This window comes from Bos grunniens, chromosome 7 (assembly GCF_055505025.1).
Source record: "Bos grunniens cultivar Pamir isolate PY7600 chromosome 7, Bosgru_T2T1.0, whole genome shotgun sequence".
Lineage (NCBI taxonomy): Eukaryota > Metazoa > Chordata > Mammalia > Artiodactyla > Bovidae > Bos > Bos grunniens.
The window spans coordinates 109,671,897-109,694,257 of record NC_141171.1 but is presented as its reverse complement, the minus strand read 5'-3'; the positions used below and the strand labels follow the sequence as shown (position 1 = coordinate 109,694,257).

General features: G+C 39.6%; 1 protein-coding gene across 21 annotated transcripts in view; it reads left to right on the top strand.

Moving 5' to 3' along the window:
• Positions 1–22,361, top strand: part of TMEM232 (transmembrane protein 232) — a 274,263-nt gene that overhangs the window by 58,902 nt on the left and 193,000 nt on the right. For all 21 annotated transcript variants that reach the window (XM_086413382.1, XM_086413380.1, XM_086413381.1 and 18 more), the window contains one exon: positions 5,966–6,120. In XM_086413382.1, coding sequence (XP_086269508.1) covers positions 5,966–6,120 — 155 coding nt within the window. The remainder of the gene's footprint in view (positions 1–5,965; positions 6,121–22,361) is intronic.

Here is a 22,361-nt window from a genome sequence, read left to right as displayed (position 1 = left end):
CAAAAAAGCATGTGCTCATAAATTAGTAAGAGCCGTGCAAATGTAGACTAGTTATTGAAAAATATACTTAAGAACTCACTTAGGCAGTTAAATATAATAATTCTCATCTAAGGACATGATTATGCTGACAATAATTGTGCTTAATTATGTAGTTAATTGTGCTAACCCTAATGTGGTGGTGATTTGAGTGTTTTTCCTTTAATCAACTAAGAAACTGAAACCTTGAGAGCCTGCATGTTACAGTCGTGAGGTGCACGACTTTCAGGGCTGATGCTGCTTTTCCTTAAGTCAGGCTGCTGTTGTCGGCCTCGGCAGGACACACAAAAGGACATGGAGGCCTACTGTTTTCAGGCAGTTCAGATCCAGCTTTCGATGAGCTGAAAGGGGCAAGAACGTCAGCACATGAAAAGAACGTTGTCTGCTTACGATGGGACAAGTCTCTAAGCCTCTGCGCTCTTCCGCATTTTAGAACAGACGGTGTAGTTTCAGTCTTTTTAAATACTATCTCAGCTCCATGTGTGAGATTCCATGGAGAGAGTATAACAGATTTTAGCCTATCAGACTTATTGCCCTCCTTTTCCTGCTCCCATTTCCTCCTAATGTAAAGAATGTAGAAGGTCGTGTAGCCACAGCGCTGCTGAGAGTCGCGGGTTCAGCGGATTCGGTGGTTGATGGCGTGTGTTGTCGCCCAGGGTCCGCCCAGCTTCTCTGGTGTAAGTGTAACCCAGCCTCCCCACTTCAGTTGAGTATTTACCCATTCAGTACTCATCTGTCTCAACTTCTGGGGAACAAAAGGGGGGAAGAAGGGAGAAAACTGGGAATATAAAAGGTAACATCTGTATTCATCCTGTCTCTCTTCTTTATTATTCATATGCTATAGCAGAGGATTTGTGGAGTTATTTTTACAGCTCTTATCCTCCAGTAATGCTACAGGGCCCATGATAACATATTTCGGCCACTGTAAAATACTTTATTTTTAATATTTTTATAAGCATTGGAGTAGAAACTATTTGTTTTCGAAGAGCTATTAAAAAATCACTTAAAAAAGGAATTCTGTGGGATATAAGCATTAGGATACACACAATATGGGTGTTGGTTCTTTATAAAAATAGGAAATTTCCTTTCCCCTGCTGCTGGAACCTGTTTCTCCTTTTAATGTCTTTCAAGCTGATCCAGACACAGGGTTTCCATTGACTTTGACAAATGGTGCACTTTAATTGGCTCTGTGGATTGCAGAGCCAGAACACTGGATTGAGTTTTCCACTCTGTCCTTTGGTCACCAGCAAGGCTGAATTTGTTAAGCACAGTTGTCACATGAGAATAATAACATGGTTCTTTGGAGAAGGTAGATTCAAATTCAACTAACATGCAGTAGACCATTTACTAACTAAGTGCATCCATCCTAAAGCACAAATAGTTTCACGAAACCTTCGAAAGACACAGGCTTTACATTCAAATGTATTCGCAGTCTCATCCTCCAGGGCCTTAAGTACTTAGTAAGCCGAAAGCATTGTCTAAATTTGGAACATTCTGTGTTGTACTGTAATTATAAATGGTTTCTAGGAATTGGGTTAGACTGAAACACAGGTTCTTTACAATTAGGAGCATTACCCTGTGATTCACGTCCTGTTATTAGGTAACACATTTGTATTGAGAGGTCCTTTCATGGCAGTGACAACCATCTCCCAAATGCATGAAAGCAATGATAAAACTCCAAATGCTGTCTTTGAGCAGTCACAATAGAGCCCGTGCTTCAGAGTTCATTTTTGCTATCAAAAAGTCTGGTCAGACACTCAGAGCTTCTCAGATTTGCACAAAATTCAAGCTGATGTGGTTATCTGAATTCTCAGCCAACAGCATACTGGCAGCACTTTGGTAGGTGGGCTTTATATCTGTACTGAGTTGGGTCTGTGCTGTGGCATGTGAGGTCTTTCCCTGCAGGACACAGACTCTGGCTGAGGCAGGGGCTCTGGGACGAACAGGCCTCAGGAGTTAGCGCACAGGGGCTCTCTAGCTGGGGGATGTGGACTCAGTACTCGCAGCACGTGACTTAGTCGCTCCGTGGCATGTGGGAGCTTAGTTCCCTGACCAGGGATTGAACCTGCCTGCCCTGCATTGCTGGGTGGATTTTTACCCCCCCGGGAAGTCCTAACCATAAGGTTCTGGAGGGCAGGTGTGGAGATCTATGCAGCCTCCTAAGGGAAGCCTCGAATATACGCTTCCCTGCTGATTAAAGCTGCCACCTGCCCACCTACAGGGGCCGGCCTCCCTCTCGAGCATCACTCCCCTTGTCCTTGGGTATGGGTGCTAGTCTGCAAACCAGCATAGCCCAAAGCTGGGCAGCAGGCAGGGGGAAATGAAGGAACTACTGGACGTGGCCGTAAAACCACACTGACCCCGAGAGAGACAAAGTTCCAGTTCTCTGGGAGTCATTCAATGCAGTGCTCCGTGCCTGATACTTTTTAAAACTACAATAATATGAATTACAAAAATTAAAAAGAAATCTATGTATAGGCATTCATTTCTAATTGGACTGAAAATAAAATTAACAGCTAAATTTTATGTTTTAAAATACACATTTTTATTTATGTACTCTAGTCAGCAGTTTGTTTGCAGATGGGAGTTATCAGCCAACCGCACCTTGGATGGGACTGATCTGGTGTAAACGCAAAGAACTCTACACCACCTACGGCCCTCAGAGCGCTGCTTCCTCTTCGTCTACTATGTGGTTGATATACGTGATGATGGTATTAAATCACATCATCATCATTATATTAATTCATTCTAGTTTTTCAAATACATTTTTTCTTTTGCAAAAAGTATAAAAGCAGGGAAGAAACTTTAGCAAGATGTCCATGTAAATGCTTGAATTATAGAAGGATTTAACACATAAGGATAAGAGATAAGCCTCACTTATCTGGAAAATTTCCAGGTATGGCAGGTTGGGGGAGGCCCTAGGGAAACAGGAGTTCCCTTTAGATTGGATGCTGGCAGATGTAGGGGCAGTTCTGGTTGGGTGTTTTGTAGGGGGCACAGTGACTTTCTGTGTGTGCTTAGAAAAAAAAATCAAGTGGTTTTGTTTATATATCAGAGTAGTGTTGTCTGAGGTTGATATTCTGTGAGTTTATGTCCAGCAGAGTAAAATGACCTGCCTGTGAGCAGCAGACCAGTTTGTGGTCATACTGATGTCAGCTCAGTTCCAGAAGTCAGAGGCTTCTTTTTTCAATTTTAGTGATAAGTGAGAATGGTGTCCTATAAAATTGAAAATCAAGCTGAAATCTCCAGGATCTAAATCCTGATCATTTCTTTACCAAAAGCTTTTGCAAATTTCCTCTGATGATGGTACATAAGTTTGTTAAAGAGAATTTTTGACTTAATTGAATAGTCTCTAGCCACACAATGTACATGATTTGAAAAAAAAAAAAAGTATTGATTGTTTTTGTTCATCAAGCCATTCACAAGTTTCAAAACGTATGTGCCTACACACGCATTCAGAGTGTCTGCCACGTGAGGGTTGTCAGGCGTCCAGGCTGAGACTTCTAGAGCGATTTGGGAAAAGAATTTCAGTTATGTGGGCTCCATGTTTGGGGGGAGACTCTACCACAAAGCAGAACATTGAGTTATTTGGATGAAATATGTATATTAACTGGAGTCCACACATCTTAGTCTGATGTCTCATGTTATTTTAGAACAGGCTTTTTGAGGGTATTCTAATATTCCAAGCACCCCCTGGTCTCCCCTTCTCCTGTGGATGATGGTTCCCTGAGGCAGTAACGCTCCTGCACAGACTGTATCCTCCTCCTGCCTTTATTACCAGCACCCACGTCCCAGACATAATGCAGATTAATCCACATCTGTGAGACTCAACTAAACAGTTGACTAGACTAAAACGTCTTCGTTTAAAATTTATGTATGAACTTCTGGCCTTCTCTCTTATGAGTGCACAATATGAAAACTTAAGTTGTAGTCTTGATGCCATTTCAAATAGTAAATGAGAATTATAAAACTGTTTGGAATCTCTTTAAATGTGTTTTTTTTTTTTTTTTTTTTTGGTGCATAAAAGAATAAAATACCAGCTAAATTAGTGATTTGAGTACATATCACAGGATGTGTATTTGAATCTTTACTGTTGACAAAAATTCAATAGGAGTGCTATGTCTAAAAACTGTTTCTTTTCATATGTGAAACGAATCGCCAATCCAGGTTCGATGCATGATACAGGGTGCTCAGGGCTAGTGCACTGGGATGACCCAGAGGGATGAGATGGGGAGGGAGGTGGGAGGGGTTCAAGATGGGGAACACATGTACACCCATGGCGGATTCATGTCAATGTATGGCAAAACCAATACAATATTGTAAAGTAATTAGCCTCCAATTAAAATAAATAAATTTATATTAAAAAAATAAAAATAAACGGACACAAACACACACAAATCTGTTTCTTTGTACCAATTACTTTAGTAGATCAATTAAATCTTTGAAACTGTTGGGAAGCATTTTAAGAGAAAAACAAATAACTCATTCGCATTCTGATTTTGTAGGCTTTTAAAATCGTTTCTTAGCAGACATTGACCATGTCCAGTTAGGCAATACTTTGGTCCTTAGAGTGAAAATACACATTAAAAAAAATTTATTTATTTGTTTATTTGGCTGAGTCTGGTCTTAGTTGTGGGCCCTCGGGATCTTCCTTCTGTTGGGGCACACAGACTCTCCAATTGTGGCACACATTTATATATATATATATATATATATTTAAATTGAAGGGTAATTGCTTTACAGAATTTTGTTTTTCTGTCAAACATCAACAAGAATCAGCTACAGGTACACCCATGTCCCCTCCCTCCCAGATCTCTCTCCCATCCCTCCCCATCCCACCCTTCAGCCTGTCACAGAGTGCTTATTTAGCTTATATGCAGAGTACATCGTGTGAAATGTGGAGCTGGATGAGGCACGAGCTGGAATCAAGATTGCTGGGAGAAATATCAATAACCTCAGATATGCAGATGATACCACCCTTATGGCAGAAAGCACCCTTATGGCATGAGGCAGAAAGAGCCTCATGATGAAAGTGAAAGAGGAGAGTTAAAAAGCTGGCTTAAAACTCAACATTCAAAAAACTAAGATCATGGCATCTGGTCCCATCACTTCATAGCAAATAGATGGAGCAACAATGGAGACAGTGACAGACTTCATTTTCTTGGGCTCCAAAATCACTGCAGATCGTGACCGCAGCCATAAAATTGAAAGACACTTGCTCCTTGGAAGAAAGGCTATGACCAACCTAGACAGCATATTAAAAAGCAGATACATTACTTTGCTGACAGAGGTCTGTCTACTCAAAGCTATGATTTTTCCAGTGGTCATGTATGGATGTGAGAGTTGGACTATAAAGAAAGCTGAGCACCAAAGAATTGATGCTTTTGGACTGTGGTGTTGGAGAAGACTCTTGAGAGTCCCTTGGACTGCAAGGAGATCCAACCAGCCAATAAGGAGATCAGTCCTGAATATTCATTGGAAGGACTGATGATGAAGCTGAAACTCCAATACCTTGGCCACCTGATGCCAAGAGCTGACTCATTGAAAAAGACCCTAATGCTGGGAAAGATTAAAGGTGGAAGGAGAAGGGGATGACAGAGGATGAGATGGTTGGATGGCATCACTGACTCGGGGGACATGGTTTCAGCAAGCTCCGGGAGATGGTGATGGACAGGGAGGCCTGGAGTGCTGCAGTCCACGCGGTCACAGTCGGATACGACTGAGCGACTGAACAACACTGTACACAAGGGATCCATGTGAAAATAAACATATGAAGCTCAGATCAACTGCATATTCTTTTAAAAATGTGTTTGAGTAAATTGTTCCACTTGATGTAACATGATGTAGAAAAAAACATTTAAAGTTTATTTCCATGTTTATTCAAGTCAAAGAACTCTTTCTCAGACATATTTTCATATTTCACTTCCAGGAACATTTGCAACTTAATGAGAAAGGATATGAAATTAGCCACCTGCTCTGGCACTGTGTTTCTGCCTGGACTTGTGTTCAGAAGAACAGTCCCCAGTTAAATAAGGTGCTTGAACATCTCATCTCTCGTAAAACACAGCTTCAGAAGAAATCCTGGTAAGTGGGATCCTATAAATCCAGAGTAACTCATGGAGAAACCTTTGTGTTTAAATGTTAAATAACCTTTGTACTTAAATGTTAATCACACCTTAGTTGACTATGAAAAAAATTTATAATCTCAGTTCCAAAGACAAGGGCAGTTTCTATATTTTGTATTAGTTCATTTCATCAATAAATTGTTCTCACCTTTTTTTGGCTAGATGAGCATACTTGTATTGCCTTTTGTCTTTATCGAAGGAAATTTGTTATTGATAACTTCATTCCCACAATTTTAAGCATCTTTTCCTTTTCAAGTTATCTAACAGCAGTGAAGCACAGTTATTACCCATGGGGGAGTGTGCTATGACTCCGTTTGTTTCCTTATGCCTTAGTCGTAAAGCGTAACAGAAGTGACTGTTAAGCCTTAGTTTCCTCCTCTACATATGGTAATTTGAAAAGGGATAAAAAGGTCTTAAATTACTATCAAAGAGGGCACGAGTTCAACTGTGGAAAGAAGAATTTTAAAGGAGTATTTCTGAGGAAATTGATCAGAGGATATCTCTTTCAGTACTGGAGGCTGACCAGAGAATTTGAATTATTTTTCCACTACTAACAGTCAATAATATGTCATGCTATAGCAACTTGCAAATTCATAAATTTTTCTTAAAATTAATTACAGTTTTTAAGCCTCTGGCAGGCCCACTCTATGTCAACCAATTCGTACAAATTTTGTCCATTTCTTATGGACAAAAACTATTTTCCCAGTTTCATTTGGATGTTTTTGGGGATTCTAGATCAAGTAAAGATTTCTGGAGAATAGCTTAAAGCTTGTCTAATTTCCTTGAAATAGCCTATTTTAGAGTCTTGGAAGACTCTAACTTGATATAAAAATAAATTATATTTCAATATAAAAGTAAATATTGTGTAATGTTGTCAAGTTTATTTTCAAAATATTCTAATAATTTCCAACTAAACATGTTTAGATAAGTGCAGTGGCTGATTAAGAATCTAATTTTGAAAGTCAAGAAATTATTTCTTTTACCAATCTTCATTTTCACTATATTATCAATATTTAATTTAATTTTTCAGTGATTTGTCTTTCAAAGTGAAAGTAGCTTAGTCGTGTCCAACTCTTTGTGACCCCATGGACTCTACAGTCCATGGGATTCTCCAGGCCAGGATCCTGGAGTGGAACCTTTCCCTTCTCCAGGGGATCTTCCCAACCCAGGGATCTAACCCAGGTCTCCCGCATTGCAGGCGGATTCTTTACCAGCTGAGCCACAGGGGAAGCCCAAGAATGCTGCAGTGGGTAGCCTATCCCTTCTGCAGCGGATCTTCCTGACCCAAGGATTGAACAGGGGTCTCCTGCATTTCAGTTGGAGTCTTTACCAACTGAGCTATCAGGGAAGCCCTCAGGGATTTCTCTTTAAGATTTTTAAAATAACTTAGTATTTTATAAATTTAGGGGTTTGGGGGATTATACACGATTATTCTTACTTCACAGATGAAGAAACCAAGGCTGAGTTCACAGACTCCGTGGTGACGGGAACCAGGTCTCAGGGCCCAGAGCAGCACTCTCTTCGGTGTATCACCCTGCTTTCATTCTGGCTGCCTTACTTAGGAGGCTGGAGGCATCGTGACACTGAATCCTGACTTCCCTGCTTTCATTCTGGCTGCCTTGCTTAGGAGACTGGAGGCATCGTGACACTGAATCCTGACTTCCCTGCTTTCATTCTGGCTGCCTTGCTTAGGAGACTGGAGGCATCGTGACACTGAATCCTGACTTCCCTGCTTTCATTCTGGCTGCCTTACTTAGGAGGCTGTTTGGAGGCATCGTGACACTGAATCCTGACTTCCCTGCTTTCATTCTGGCTGCCTTACTTAGGAGACTTTGGAGGCATCGTGACACTGAATCCTGACTTCCCTGCTTTCATTCTGGCTGCCTTACTTAGGAGACTGGAGGCATCGTGACACTGAATCCTGACTTTTCTTTTTCTGGGAGGACATTGTGGAAATCAAGTGTGGGAGGGCAAGGCAACAATCAGACAGTGCTGAATGAGCAGAGTACATTGAAAAAAATAGTAAGACCCAGTGACTGTAACGGAATGGAAAAGGTAATTGTTTAAAAGAGCACTGCTGAATAGTTTTGTTTTTTATATTTATTGTTTTCAAAAATTAATTTATTTGTTAATTTTATTTACACTGGGTCATCATTGCAATGGGGCTTTTCTCTAGTTGCAGAATGGGGACTACTCTCCAGCTGTGCTGGGGCTTCTCACTCTTATGGCTTCTCTTATTGTGGCCCCTGGCTCTGGGCCACAGGCTTCAGTCAGTTCAGTCCTCAGTCATGTCCGACTCTTTGCGACCCCATGGACTGCAGCACACCAGCTTCCCTGTCCATCACCAGTTCCTGGAGTTCACTCAAACCCATGTCCATTGAGTCGGTGATGCCATCCAGCCATCTCATCCTCTGTCGTCCCCTTCTTCTCTCGCCTTCAATCTTTCCCAGCATCACGGTCTTTTCCAATGAGTCAGCTCTTCACATCAGGTTGACAAAATATTGGAGTCTCAGCTTCAGCATCAGTCCTTCCAATGAACACCCAGGACTGATTTCATTTAGGATGGACTGGTTGGATCTCCTTGCAGTCCAAGGCACTCTCAAGAATCTTCTCCAACACCACAGTTCAAAAGCATCAGTTCTTTGGTCCTCAGCTTTCTTTATGGTCCAACTTTCACATCCATACATGACCACTGGAAAAACCACAGCTTTGACTAGATGGGCCTTTGACAGCAGAGTTATGTCTCAGCTTTTTAATATGCTGTCTAGGTTCCAAGGAGCAAGTGTCTTTTAATTTCATGGCTGCAGTGACCATCTGCAGTGATTTTGGAGCCCACAAAAATAAAGTCTGTCACTGTTTCCACTTTTTCCCCATCTATTTACCATTAAGTGATGGGACTGGATAACATGATCTTAGTTTTTTGAATGTTGAGTTTTAAGTCAGCTTTTTTCACTCTTTTCTTTTACTTTCATCAAGAGACTTTTCAGTTCCTCTTTGCTTTCTGCTATAAGGGTGGTGTCATCTACATATTTAGGTTTATTGATATTTCTCCCTGCAATCTTGATTCCAGCTGTGCTTCTTCCAGCCCAGTGTTTCTCATGATGTACTCTGCATATAAGTTAAATAAACAGGGTGACAATATACAGCCCTGACGTACTCCTTTCCCAATTTGGAACCAGTCTGTTGGTCCATGTCGAGTTCTAACTGTTGCTTCTTGACCTGCATACAGATTTTGCAGGAGGCAAGTCAGGTGGTCTGGTATTCCCATCTCTTGAAGAATTTCCCACAGTTTGCTGTGATGCACACAGTCAAAGGCCTTGGCATAGTCAATAAAGCAGAAGTAAATGTTTTTCTGGAACTCTCTTGCTTTTTCGATGATCCAGCAGATGTTGACGATTTGATCTCTGGTTGCTCTGCCTTATCTAAATGCAGTTTGAACATCTGGAAGCTCTTGGTGCATGTATGGTTGAAGCCGGCTTGGAGGGTTTTGAGGCTCTGGTAGTTGCCGCAGGGGGCTCGTTCACTGCGGCGAGTGCCTCAGTATTTGTGGTGCCCCACCTCGTCCGCTCCATGGCGCGTGTCATCTTCCCAGACCAGGGACCTAACCTGTGCTCCCTGCATTGGCAGGTGGATTCTTATCTACTGCACGACAAGGAAAGTCCTATTTACTGTTTTTTTAAGAAAAGAATTTAATCTTTCCTTTTAAATGATGTCCCTAGTAAACAGAAATAACACATTGACATTGAAAATTTTTGTCTTTTTAGCAATTTGACTATTAGGCAAGTTTTCTGTTAATTATAATGATAACATTATACCACGTATTAAAAAAAAAAACTTTTCTTTTTAAAAGTATTTGTTATTTATGTGACCACCTATGTAGTTTTTAAGAAGTTATAATTCCAGACAAAACCAAACAACCTGTGATATAATCACCAAAATCAAACCAGAAATGTTTTTGTATTTCTGGAGAAACTTTATTATTCATTTTGTCTACTCTGAAGTTTAGGTACATGTGAAAAATTTTTAAAGTGGACTAAACATATTTAGGATTATACAAAGATACTGAGGCTTCAGACCCTGATAGTAAATTAGGACTTTGTTAAGAAGGGAACGACAGAGGATGAGATAGTTGGATGACATCACCGACTTGATGGACATGAGTTTGAGCAAGCTCTGGGAGTTGGTGATGGACAGCGAGGCCTGGCGTGCTGCAGTCCATGGGGTTGCAAAGAGTCGGATGTGACTGAGCTGAACTGAGTATTTGCTGGGCCTTAGAACTGGGACACTTGGTAGAGGATATCTTTGGTTAGGGCCTGAAATTCAATGGCAAGTGACTATTACAAGGAGTAACACAAGCCATTTCATTTTCCATGCATGTCTGTACAGTATCACACAGTAGAAAAATGATCAGAGGTGTAAAATGCAGAGGGAGACCGTTTAACTGATGGATCAGAAGAAATTTCTTAATTAATAGTGGCTAAAGTGCTCAGGCCAATGCTGGTGGTTCTCATCTGCCCATTTCTGATGCTGTCCGTCAACAGGTAATTCATCCCACGGCTTCCCACCCGACTTCTCATAACCCCCTTTGTAAAGATCATACTACACAAAAGGAAAGACACAGAAATGAGTGGTTTCAGCAGAGACTGGAGAAGAGCAGGCCCAAGATGCGTGAAAAGGCCCCAGGAGAGACTCTTAGAGCAACCTCTGATCAGGGGGCGACAGAGGAAACTGAGGAAAGGAAATGCACGAGGAAGAGTGATTTGTAAAGCAGGGTGGAGACTAGAGAAACAGGAATGCGTGAGCCCCTCCCCGTGCCCCACACCAGCCTTCACGTCGGAAGTTTGGCTGGCTTGTGCTGCAGATCAGCTGCTGTAAGGCAGCGTTCCATGAAATATGCTTAAACGTCGCATGACGCTTCTTACTCTGAATGCTCCACCCTGTGGTCTGGCCTTTTACAAACTGCACCACTTGCTCTGGGGAGATAGCTCAAGCCAGCACAAAAGGCTTTCTCATCCAACATGAAAATAATGAATTGTGTTTATAATTGAATTATTAGCCAATGAGGACTGCTGAGAAATGCAGCATGGCATTTCAAAAGAGCGATGTAACCTATAAAATTATATCTCCCAAAGCAAAATAGCCGATCTAATCGCACCGTGAACATATTCCGAAAATGCTTGACAATTTAAAATTACACCAACATGGCAAGTGTTTTCCAGACGTAGAGTGTTCGTGTTTGCATTGAAATAAATTGAACAAAGAAAGCCCTGCCCAGCAAGGCCTTTACTTCTGGCCTCGTTGCTGACCTCCACAGTGTCTGTCTCCCTGAACCCTGGTGATTATAATGTCATGTGACAGTCTAACCAGAACCATCCAGATGCAAGTTTTCACCACTAATCCTCTTCATTCTTCATGAGCTGAGATGTCAGGTTAGGTCCTCAGTCTTCTGACTCATTTCCTGGGTTTCTCATTGATCCTTTAATCCTCTGAGCTAAATATAAACATTTATCTGTATCAAAGATAAATATACAATTTATGCTTTGCTCCCTAATGGCACAGTGAGAGAAACATTCAGCTTCAAATCGTAAGGACTGAGTTTTTTCTCTGGCTACCTGTCTAATTTTGATTGAGTCACATAACCTCCATGAACAGCGTCTGTTCATGTTAAACAGAGGTAATAGCCATCACAAAGAAAGGTAAGTAACATGAAGATACTTTTTGTACCGAGTCTCCCCCTAATCCTTCATTTCCGGCTAGTTCAGACCTGAATTAATTTTTTTCCCAGACTCCTACCTACTGAATTTCTGTCTCCATGCCTGACACATGTCCTCTCCTCAAGTTAACCAAATTGGACACCCGGACTCCCTTTCAGGCCCGTTTCCTGCGCTCTCCCCCGCCACTGTGACACCGGGCTTCAGGCCCTTACTGTCATGACTCTGCTAGCTTATTAACTGGTCTCTTCACCTGTGTGTTCTCTTCAGTAATCTGTCATGCTCTGCTGCTAGGGTTACAGCATAAATATGATTATACCATTCTCCAGCTTCAAATTATTTAATAAGGACTGTTTTTACATGGCACGGGGGTTGCAGCTCCAAACAGGGTCTCTTAATTTGCAATGATTAATAAAAAAAAGAAAAGAAAGAAAACAAGAGCAAACGCAAAGACTGAAAGAAAGACCTTGCTGCTGGGGTTAATTACCACCAGCCTGTCACACAGGCAGACCACGTGTCTGACCGACGGGATGGAAGCAGGCAGTTAGGGAGCACCGAGGCCCGCTCGGATGAAACAGCCGTCGTGGTCTGTCGACAACTCATCCCTTCATTCCCCCGACTTCCTTCCCTGGCATGCCGGGACTGAAGCTCTGTGCGCAGAAGAAAGAACCCTTTTAGCAGACAGGCTAACGACCAGATCTTTCTGTAGTTCATCTCTTCTGAGTATCAGAAATCAGGCATTGGCAAGAGAAATGTGTTCTTTAAACAAGCTTTCCTAAGTGGTCAAAATCAGGAGAGAGATTCTGATTGCTCTCTTTTCCGTGTGCGGTGGAGATGAGACTGGTTTGTTTATGCTAATGCTCACCGTCTTAGCCCATTAATGTGGTCGTTAGTGTCCAATAATGTCATGGTTAAATCATTACTTAAAATGTTTGTTTTTCTCCAAGAATGGTGTATGTATTTAATTTTTAGGTCCTATTTATAAAATAATGTTGACTTACTAAAATGTGCCCTTGCCACTCACTGTCAGTCATTTAATTCTAGGATTTTCCATTCGTAAGCTGTTAAATGTGATTCCTTTCTTGGCTGGCTCGAGTAGAGTTCTAAGTATGGATGTAGGTGACCTGTTTCATTAGGAGAGCCCCTGGTTACACGCAACCCTTGGCTGAGTGTAACGGTTGCCAGTATTTTCCCCCGAAGAAGTGTAAGTGCGTTTTGTGTGGCGACAGGTTACTATGCTCGTAGTTGTTTTAATTAATCCCCTCTTGAAATGTCTAAATGTTGCCATGTTGTTCCCTACCGTGTCCTTGTTATGAGATGGCCAAAGCCCGTCTGCCTCCTTTTGTTTTGTCTGTTTTATTTTCAATCCAGAACCTTTTAGGAATATCTTTGTGGTTTGCAGCAAGGAGGTGGATGCCTCCTCTGACGTCTCGCTGAGCCCCTTAGGAAGCCGTCGGGCGCTTTCTCCGCTTTCCTTGGAGAGACGCCCCCGCTGTGTGAGGCTGTGGCCGCTGGTCTGCATTTCAGGAGGGTTTCCACCGATTACTCATCTTCACGTGTGTTCCTAACGCCTGCCTCTCTCTGCCCAGGGTTTTTCTTTCACACATATGTGCCTACTGTTACATTTTAAATCAAATTTTGGGCCTCTTGGCTTTGGAGGCATTTTCCTTCATTTGGGTCACATTTTCTTTATAGCTTTAAAAATCCTTAAAGTTTCTCTTTTTTGTGTGTGGTACTACAGATTTTTGTTTCTTTACATCTGGTTGTTTCAACAGGAATTCGATATTAATGGATCTCAATTTGCCAGGGGTTGTCTTCCTCTAAATTATTGAAGAATTTTTCAAGTTTGCTCCCTTTTTAACTGCTTTTTTTTTTTTTTTTTGGTGCTTAACTGCCTTCATTATGAATTTGAATTATATTTTTATAATTTTAATTTTTGGCGCTCTCTTTTTTTAACTACTGCACCTTTCACCTCAGTATCAAGGCTTTTCATTATTGTTTCTTCCTAGGGTTTACTGAAGATGCCTGAAGAGTCTTGTAAAAATGTCTTCCGGCTCCTGTAAGAAATCGTTTTCAGAAGCATGATCATCCCTTAGTATTCAGACTGACCTTCTCTCTAGCCCTTGCTGTAATGTTTTTTTTTTTTTTTTTTCTGGTCTCAGGTAGGGCCTCCTCTTCCATTTTCTATTTTACTTGTCTCAGAACTAGGACAAAATCATACGCATTTGTTATTTTTAAAACAAGAGGTTTGTGTTCACCATGCACACTACAGAGGTTAAAGGCGAATGTCCCCAGGGCCCCTCGCATTCTCCTGCTCCCTTCTGGTCAAGCTTTGAGAGACGATGCACTCACAGCACGCTCTGTCCCCGTCCTACACACACATCCCCACGAGCACTGTTTTCGGTACTTTTTGTCTTCTGAAGGTTGCTGTCTCTGCATAAATACTGAGAGATGAGGATAAAGAAGCATAGAAATAGTGAGTCCTTTGAAATTCAGTATCTCCAAGTATAGGATTGGCTGTGCTTTTCTTATTTCCATGAAAAACATGATAAACAGTAAAGATAATGTTTTTCCTTAAGTTTTTTCTTTTAACTTACTTTTGGGAATCAGGACTGCTGAGTTTTATGGAAGTGGTGTGTGGCTACACCTCCTTGCCGTTCTTATTCCAGCTCCATAAATATTATGGTTTTTATATCATACAGGAAGTTCCCTGTAAGATAGTGACATCTTTTTCATTTCCCATCTTCAGAGTTGTGTGGATTTTTGACATTGTCCATGTTTTTTTTTTTTTTTTTTTTTAAATCACATGCTCCCCATCCTGAACCCTCCTCCCTCCCAACCTCCCCATACCATCCCCCTGGGCCTTCCCAGCGCACCAGCCCCAAGCATCCAGCATCGTGCACTGAACCTGGACTGGCATCTCGTAATATCTACTGAAAGTTTCAAGTAACTCTTTGTAAGGATTGCAACATGGAGACATTTTAATTCTCTCCTTTAAAATAATAACTGGGTCATAGAAGAATAAGAACCTAGGCAAAAATTCGAATGCTGATGTTTTTAACCTTTCTATAAGCTGGCATTCAGATGGGTATCTTTTTATGAAGTCTCTGGTTATTATATGTTAGTTGGTTTATATTAGTCTAGAAGGAAAACTAGACTGGAGTCAGACTCGCTGAAGTCCAGTCCTGGTCTGGTCATGTTTAACTCCATGTAGTTAAACGTTAATTTTAAAAACTAACACAACATTGTACATTGTAAATCAACTATATTCCAATAAAAAATTTAAAAACAGAAGAAAAAAAGTTGAAAAGGAAAAGCTAGAAAGTAAAATGAATCAAGTGACTATGTTATTTTAGACAAGCCAGTAAACTTCTGCCTCCATTTCTTTATTTACATATTTAGATGGACATTTATAATATTTATAAATTACTTTATACATGTTTAATTTCATGGCATTGTGGAAGTAAGTCAGTATATTGGTTATTGAGACTTGGTGTACTGCAATGAGTTCACAAAAAGCTAGTGCTATATTTAAATGTCTAACCTCAATCAATTTGGAAATTTTCTATGTGCATCAATTTTCAGTTTTGATTTGTTTTTAATTTTATTTTTTAACTTTACAATATTGTATTCGTTTTGCCATATATCAACATGAATCTGCCACAGGTATACACGTGTTCCCCATCCTGAACCCTCCTCCCTCCTCCCTCCCCATACCATCCCTCTGGGTCATCCCAGTGCACCAGCCCCAAGCATCCAGTATCGTGCATCGAACCTGGACTGGCAACTCATTTCATATATGATATTTTACATGTTTTAATGCCATTCTCCCAAATCATCCCACCCTCTCCCTCTCCCACAGAGTTCAAAAGACTGTTCTATACATCAGTGTCTCTTTTGCTGTCTCGTATACAGGGTTATTGTTACCATCTTTCTAAATTCCATATATGTGCATTAGTATACTGTATTGGTGTTTTTCTTTCTGGCTTACTTCACTCTGTATAATAGGCTCCAGTTTCATCCACCTCATTAGAACTGATTCAAATGTTTTCTTTTTAATGGCTGAGTAATACTCCATTGTGTATATGTACCGAAGCTTTCTTATCCATTCATCTGCCGATGGACATCTAGGTTGCTTCCATGTCCTGGCTATTATAAACAGTGCTGTGATGAACACTGGGGTACACTTGTCTCTTTCAATTCTGGTTTCCTCGGTGTGCATGCCCAGCAGTGGGATTGCTGGGTCATAAGGCAGTTCTATTTCCAGTTTTTCAAGGAATCTCCACACTATTCTCCATAGTGGCTGTACTGGTCTGCATTCCCACCAACAGTGTAAGAGGGTTCCCTTTTCTCCACACCCTCTCCAGCATTTATTGCTTGTAGACTTTTGGATCATAGCCATTCTGACTGGCATGAAATGATACCTCATAGTGGTTTTGATTTGCATGTCTCTGATAATGAGTGATGTTGAGCATCTTTTCATGTGTTTGTTAGCCATCTGTATGTCTTCTTTGGAGAAATGTCTATTTAGTTCTTTGGCCCATTTTTTGATTGGGTCATTTATTTTTCTTGAATTGAGCTGTAGGACTTGCTTGTATATTTTTGAGATTAGTTGTCAGTTGCTTCATTTGCTATTATTTTCTCCCATTCTGAAGGCTGTCTTTTCACCTTGCTAATAGTTTCCTTTGTTGTGCAGATGCTTTTAATTTTAATTAGGTCCCATTTGTTTTTTTTTTTTTTTTTGCTTTTATTTCCAATATTCTGGGAGGTGGGTCATAGAGGATCCTGCTGTGACGTATGTCAGAGAGTGTTTGGCCTATGTTCTCCTCTAGGAGTTTTATAGTTTCTGGTCTTACGTTGAGATCTTAATCCATTTTGAGTTTATTTTTGTGTATGGTGTTAGAAAGTGTTCTAGTTTCATTCTTTTACAAGTGGTTGACCAGTTTTCCCAGCACCACTTGTTGAAGAGATTGTCTTGAATCCATTGTATATTCTTGCCTCCTTTGTCAAAGATAAGGTGTCCATATGTGCGTGGATTTATCTCTGGGCTTTCTATTTTGTTCCATTGATCTATATTTCTGTCTTTGTGTGAGTACCATACTGTCTTGATGACTGTGGCTTTGTAGTAGAGCCTGAAGTCAGGCAGGTTGATTCCTCCAGTTCAATTCTTCTTTCTCAAGATTGCTTTGGCTATTTGAGGTTTTTTGTACTTCCATACAAATTGTGAAATTATTTGTTCTAGCTCTGTGAAGAATACCGTTGGTAGCTTGATAGGGATTGCATTGAATCTATAAATTGCTTTGGGTAGTATACTCATTTTCACTATATTGATTCTTCTGATCCATGAACATGGTATATTTCTCCATCTATTAGTGTCCTCTTTGATTTCTTTCACCAGTGTTTTATAATTTTCTATATATAGGTCTTCAGTTTCTTTAGGTAGATATATTCCTATTTTATTCTTTTTGTTGCAATGGTGAATGGAATTGTTTCCTTAATTTCTCTTTCTGTTTTCTCATTATTAGTGTATAGGAATGCAAGGGATTTCTGTGTGTTGATTTTATATCCTGCAACTTTACCATATTCACTGATTAGTTCTAGTAATTTTCTGGTGGAGTCTTTAGGGTTTTCTATGTAGAGGATCATGTCATCTGCAAACAGTGAGAGTTTTACTTCTTTTCCAATTTGGATTCCTTTTATTTCTTTTTCTGCTCTGATTACTGAGGCCAAAACTTCCAGAACTATGTTGACTAGAAATGGTGAAAGTGGGCACCCTTGTCTTGTTCCTGACTTTAGGTGAAATGCTTTCAATTTTTCACCATTGAGGATAAAGTTTGCTGTGGGTTTGTCATATATAGCTTTTATTATGTTAAGGTATGTTCCTTCTATTCCTGCTTTCTGGAGAGTTTTTATCATAAATGGGTGTTGAATTTTGTCAAAGGCTTTCTCTGCATCTATTGAGATAATCATATGGTTTTTATTTTTCAATTTGTTAATGTGATGTATTACATTGATTGATTTGCAGATATTGAAGAATCCTTGCATCCCTGGGATAAAGCCCACTTGGTCATGGTGTATGGTCTTTTTAATGTGTTGTTGGATCCTGATTTCTAGAATTTTGTTAAGGATTTTTGCATCTATGTTCATTGGTGTTATTGGCCTGTAGTTTTCTTTTTTTGTGGGATCTGTGTCAGGTTTTGGTATTAGGGTGATGGTGGCCTCATAGAATGAGTTTGGAAGTTTACCTTCCTCTGCAATTTTCTGGAAGAGTTTGAGCAGGATAGGTGTTAGCTCTTCTCTAAATTTTTGGTAGAATTCAGCTGTGAAGCCGTCTGGACCTGGGCTTTTGTTTGCTGGAAGACTTCTGATTACAGTTTCAATTTCCGTGCTTGTGATGGGTCTGTTAAGATTTTCTATTTCTTCCTGGTCCAGTTTTGGAAAGTTGTACTTTTCTAAGTATTTGTCCATTTCTTCCACGTTGTCCATTTTATTGGCATATAATTGTTGATAGTAGTCTCTTATGATCCTTTGGATTTCTGTGTTGTCTGTTGTGATCTCTCCATTTTCGTTTCTAATTTTATTGATTTGATTTTTCTCCCTTTGTTTCTTGATGAGTCTGGCTAATGGTTTGTCAATTTTATTTATCCTTTCAAAGAACCAGCTTTTGGCTTTGTTGATTTTTGCTATGGTCTCTTTTGTTTCTTTTGCATTTATTTCTGCCTTAATTTTTAAGATTTCTTTCCTTCTACTAACCCTGGGATTCTTCATTTTTTCCTTTTCTAGTTGCTTTAGGTGTAGAGTTAGGTCATTTATTTGACTTTTTTTCTTGTTTCTTGAGGTATGCCTGTATTGCTATGAACTTTCCCCTTAGGACTGCTTTTACAGTGTCCCACAGGTTTTGGGTTGTTGTGTTTTCATTTTCATTTGTTTCTATGCAAATTTTGATTTTTTTTAAATTTCTTCTGTGATTTTTGGTTATTCAGCAGCATGTTGTTCAGCCTTCATATGTTGGAATTTTTAATAGTTTTTCTCCTGTAATTGAGATCTAATCTTACTGCATTGTGGTCAGAAAAGATGCTTGGAATGATTTCAATTTTCTTGAATTTACCAAGGCTAGATTTATGGCCCAGGATGTGATCTATCCTGGAGAAGGTTCCGTGTGTGCCTGAGAAAAAGGTGAAATTCATTGTTTTGGGGTGAAATGTCCTATAGCTATCAATTAAGTCTAACTGATCTATTGTATCATTTAAAGTTTGTGTTTCCTTGTTAATTTTCTGTTTAGTTGATCTATCCATAGGTGTGAGTGAGGTATTAAAGTCTCCCACTATTATTGTGTTATTGTTAATTTCCCCTTTCATACTTGTTAGCATTTGTCTTACATATTGCAGTGCTCCTATGTTGGGTGCATATATGTTTATAATTTTTATATTTTCTTCTTGGAATGATCCTTTGATCATTATGTAGTGACCTTCTTTGTCTCTTTTCACAGCCTTTGTTTTAAAGTCTATTTTATCTGATATGAGTATTGCTATTCCTGCTTTCATTTGGTCTCTATTTGCATGGAAAATCTTTTTCCAGCCCTTCGCTTTTGTATGTGTCCCCTGTTTTGAGGTGGGTCTCTTGTAGACAACATATATAGGGATCTTGTTTTTGTATCCATTCAGCCAGTCTTTGTCTTTTGGCTGGGGCATTCAACCCATTTACATTTAAGGTAATTATTGATAAGTATGATCCCATTGCCGTTTACTTTATTGTTTTGGGTTCGAGTTTATAGACCCTTTTTGTGTTTCCTGTCTAGAGACGATCCTTTAGCATTTGTTGGAGAGCTGGTTTGGTGATGCTGAATTCTCTCAGCTTTTGCTTTTCTGTAAAGCTTTTGATTTCTCCTTCATATTTGAATGAGATCCTTGCTGGGTACAGCAATCTAGGCTATAGGTTATTTTCTTTCATCACTTTAAGTATGTCTTGCCATTCCCTCCTGGCTTGAAGAGTTTCTATTGAAAGATCAGCTCTTATTCTTATGGGAATTTCCTTGTGTGATATTTGTTGTTTTTCCCTTGCTGCTTTTAATATTTGTTCTTTGTGTTTGATCTTTGTTAATTTGATTAATATATGTCTTGGGGTATTTCGCCTTAGCTTTATTCTGTTTGGGATTCTCTGGGTTTCTTGGGCTTGGGTGATTATTTCCTTCCCCATTTTAGGGAAGTTTTCAACTATTAACTCCTCAAGTATTTTCTCATGGTCTTTCTTTTTGTCTTCTTCTTCTGGGACTCCTTTGATTAGAATGTTGGGGCGTTTAAGATTGTCCCAGAGGTCTCTGAGATTGTCCTCATTTCTTTTAATTTGTTTTTCTTTTTTCCTCTCTGATTCATTTATTTCTACTATTCTATCTTCTAATTCACTAATCCTATCTTCTGCCTCTGTTATTCTACTATTTGTTGCCTCCAGAGTGTTTTTGATCTCATTTATTGCATTATTCATTATATATTGACTCTTTTTTATTTCTTCTAGGTCCTTGTTAAACCTTTCTTACATCTTCTCAATCCTTGTCTCCAGGCTATTTATCTGTGATTCCATTTTGATTTCAAGATTTTGGATCATTTTCACTATCATTATTTGGAATTCTTTATCATGTAGATTCCCTATCTCTTCCTCTTTTGTTTGGTGGGCATTTATCCTGTTCCTTTACCTGCTGGGTATTCCTCTGTCTCTTCTTCTTGTTTATATTGCTGAGTTTGGGGTGTCCTTTCTGTATTCTGGCAGTTTGTGGAGTTCTCTTTATTATGGAGTTTCCACACTGTATGTGGGTTTGTACAGGTGGCTTGTCAAGGTTTCTTGGTTAGGGAAGCTTGTGTCGGTGTTCTGGTGGGTGGAGCTGTATTTCTTCTCTCTGGAGTGCAATGAAGTGTCCAGTAATGCGTTATGAGATGTCTATGGTTTTGTAGTAACTTTGGGCAGCCTGTATATTGGAGCTCAGGGCTGTGTTCCTGTGTTGCTGGAGAATTTGCTTGGTATGTCTTGCCCTGGAACTTGTTGGGCCTTGTGTGGTCCTTGGTTTCAGTGTAGGTATGGAGGCGTTTGATGAGCTCCTGTCAATTAATGTTCCCTGGAGTCAGGGTTTGGACTTAAGCCTCCTGCTTCTGGTTTTCAGTCTTGTTTTTACAGTAGTCTCAAAACTTCTCCTTCTATACAGCACCATTGATAAAACATGTAGGTTAAAGATGAAAAGTTTCTCCACAGTGAGGGACACCCAGAGAGGTTCACAGAGTTACATGGAGAAGAGAAGAGGGAGGAGGAAGTTAGAGGTGACCCGAATGAGATGCGGTGGAATCAATAGAGGAGAGAGCAGGCTAGCCAGTAATCACTTCCTTATGTGCACTCCACAACTGGACCACTCAGAGATGTTCACGGAGTTATACAGAGAAGAGAAGAGGGAAGAAGGAGACAGAGGTGGCCGGGAGGATAAAAGGGGGGAATGAAAAGGATCGAGACAGATCCAGCCAGTAATCAGTTCCCTAAGTGTTCTCCACCATCTGGAACACACAGAAATTCACAGAGTTGGGTAGAGCAGAGAGGGGTTAGGGAGGAGACACAGGCGACCTGGTGGAGAAAAAGGAGAGTCCAAAGTGGGAGAGAGCAGTCAAGCCAGTAATCTCACTCCCAAGTAAAAATGGGTCCTGAAGCTTGGGTTTTTAAAGGTACAAAATTGATAACAAATACCAAAAAGCAAAAATTAAAAATCTAGAGTAGAGTTTGGAATTTCAAAAATACAATGTTAAAGAAAAGAAGAAAAAGAAAAAAAAAAAAAAAAAACAACAACAAAGTCACAAAAATTATAAAGAAAATATAGGTACAAAATTGATAACAAAAAGTAAAATTAAAAATCTAGAGTTTGGAATTTCAGAAATACTATGTTAAAGAAAAGAAGAAGAAAAAGAAAGAGGAAAAAAAAGTCACAAAAATTATTTTTAAAAATATAGGTACAAAATTGATAACAAAAAGCAAAAATCAAAAATCTAGAATTTGGAATTTCAAAAATACAATGTTAAAGAGAAGAAGGAAAAAAAGGGAAAAAAGAAAAGAAAAAAACAAAGTCACAAAAATTATTAAAAATATATATATATGAAGTTTGCTTTTAAAAAAAGAGGGTCTTCTTTTTTTTTTTTTTTTTTTGCAAAGTAATAGTAGGTTATAAAAGTGAAAATTAAAGGAGTAATAGAGGACTTAAAATTTTTTTTTAATTAAAAAAAAAGAAAGAAAGATGATTGTAAAAATAGTAAAACTATATCTAGGACTTTCTCTGGTGGTGTTGTGGGTATTGTGGGGTCAGTTCATTTTTGGCTAGTTCCTTGGTCTGGCTTATATTTCTGAAGATCTATAGGACCGTTCCTATGTAGTCGGTACTAACGCCAGGGTTTTAATCTATTGCCTGTCACTTCCAAGGTGGTTCCCTGTGTTTTAGCTTCTTCTGTTTGCTGGTCTCTTCAGT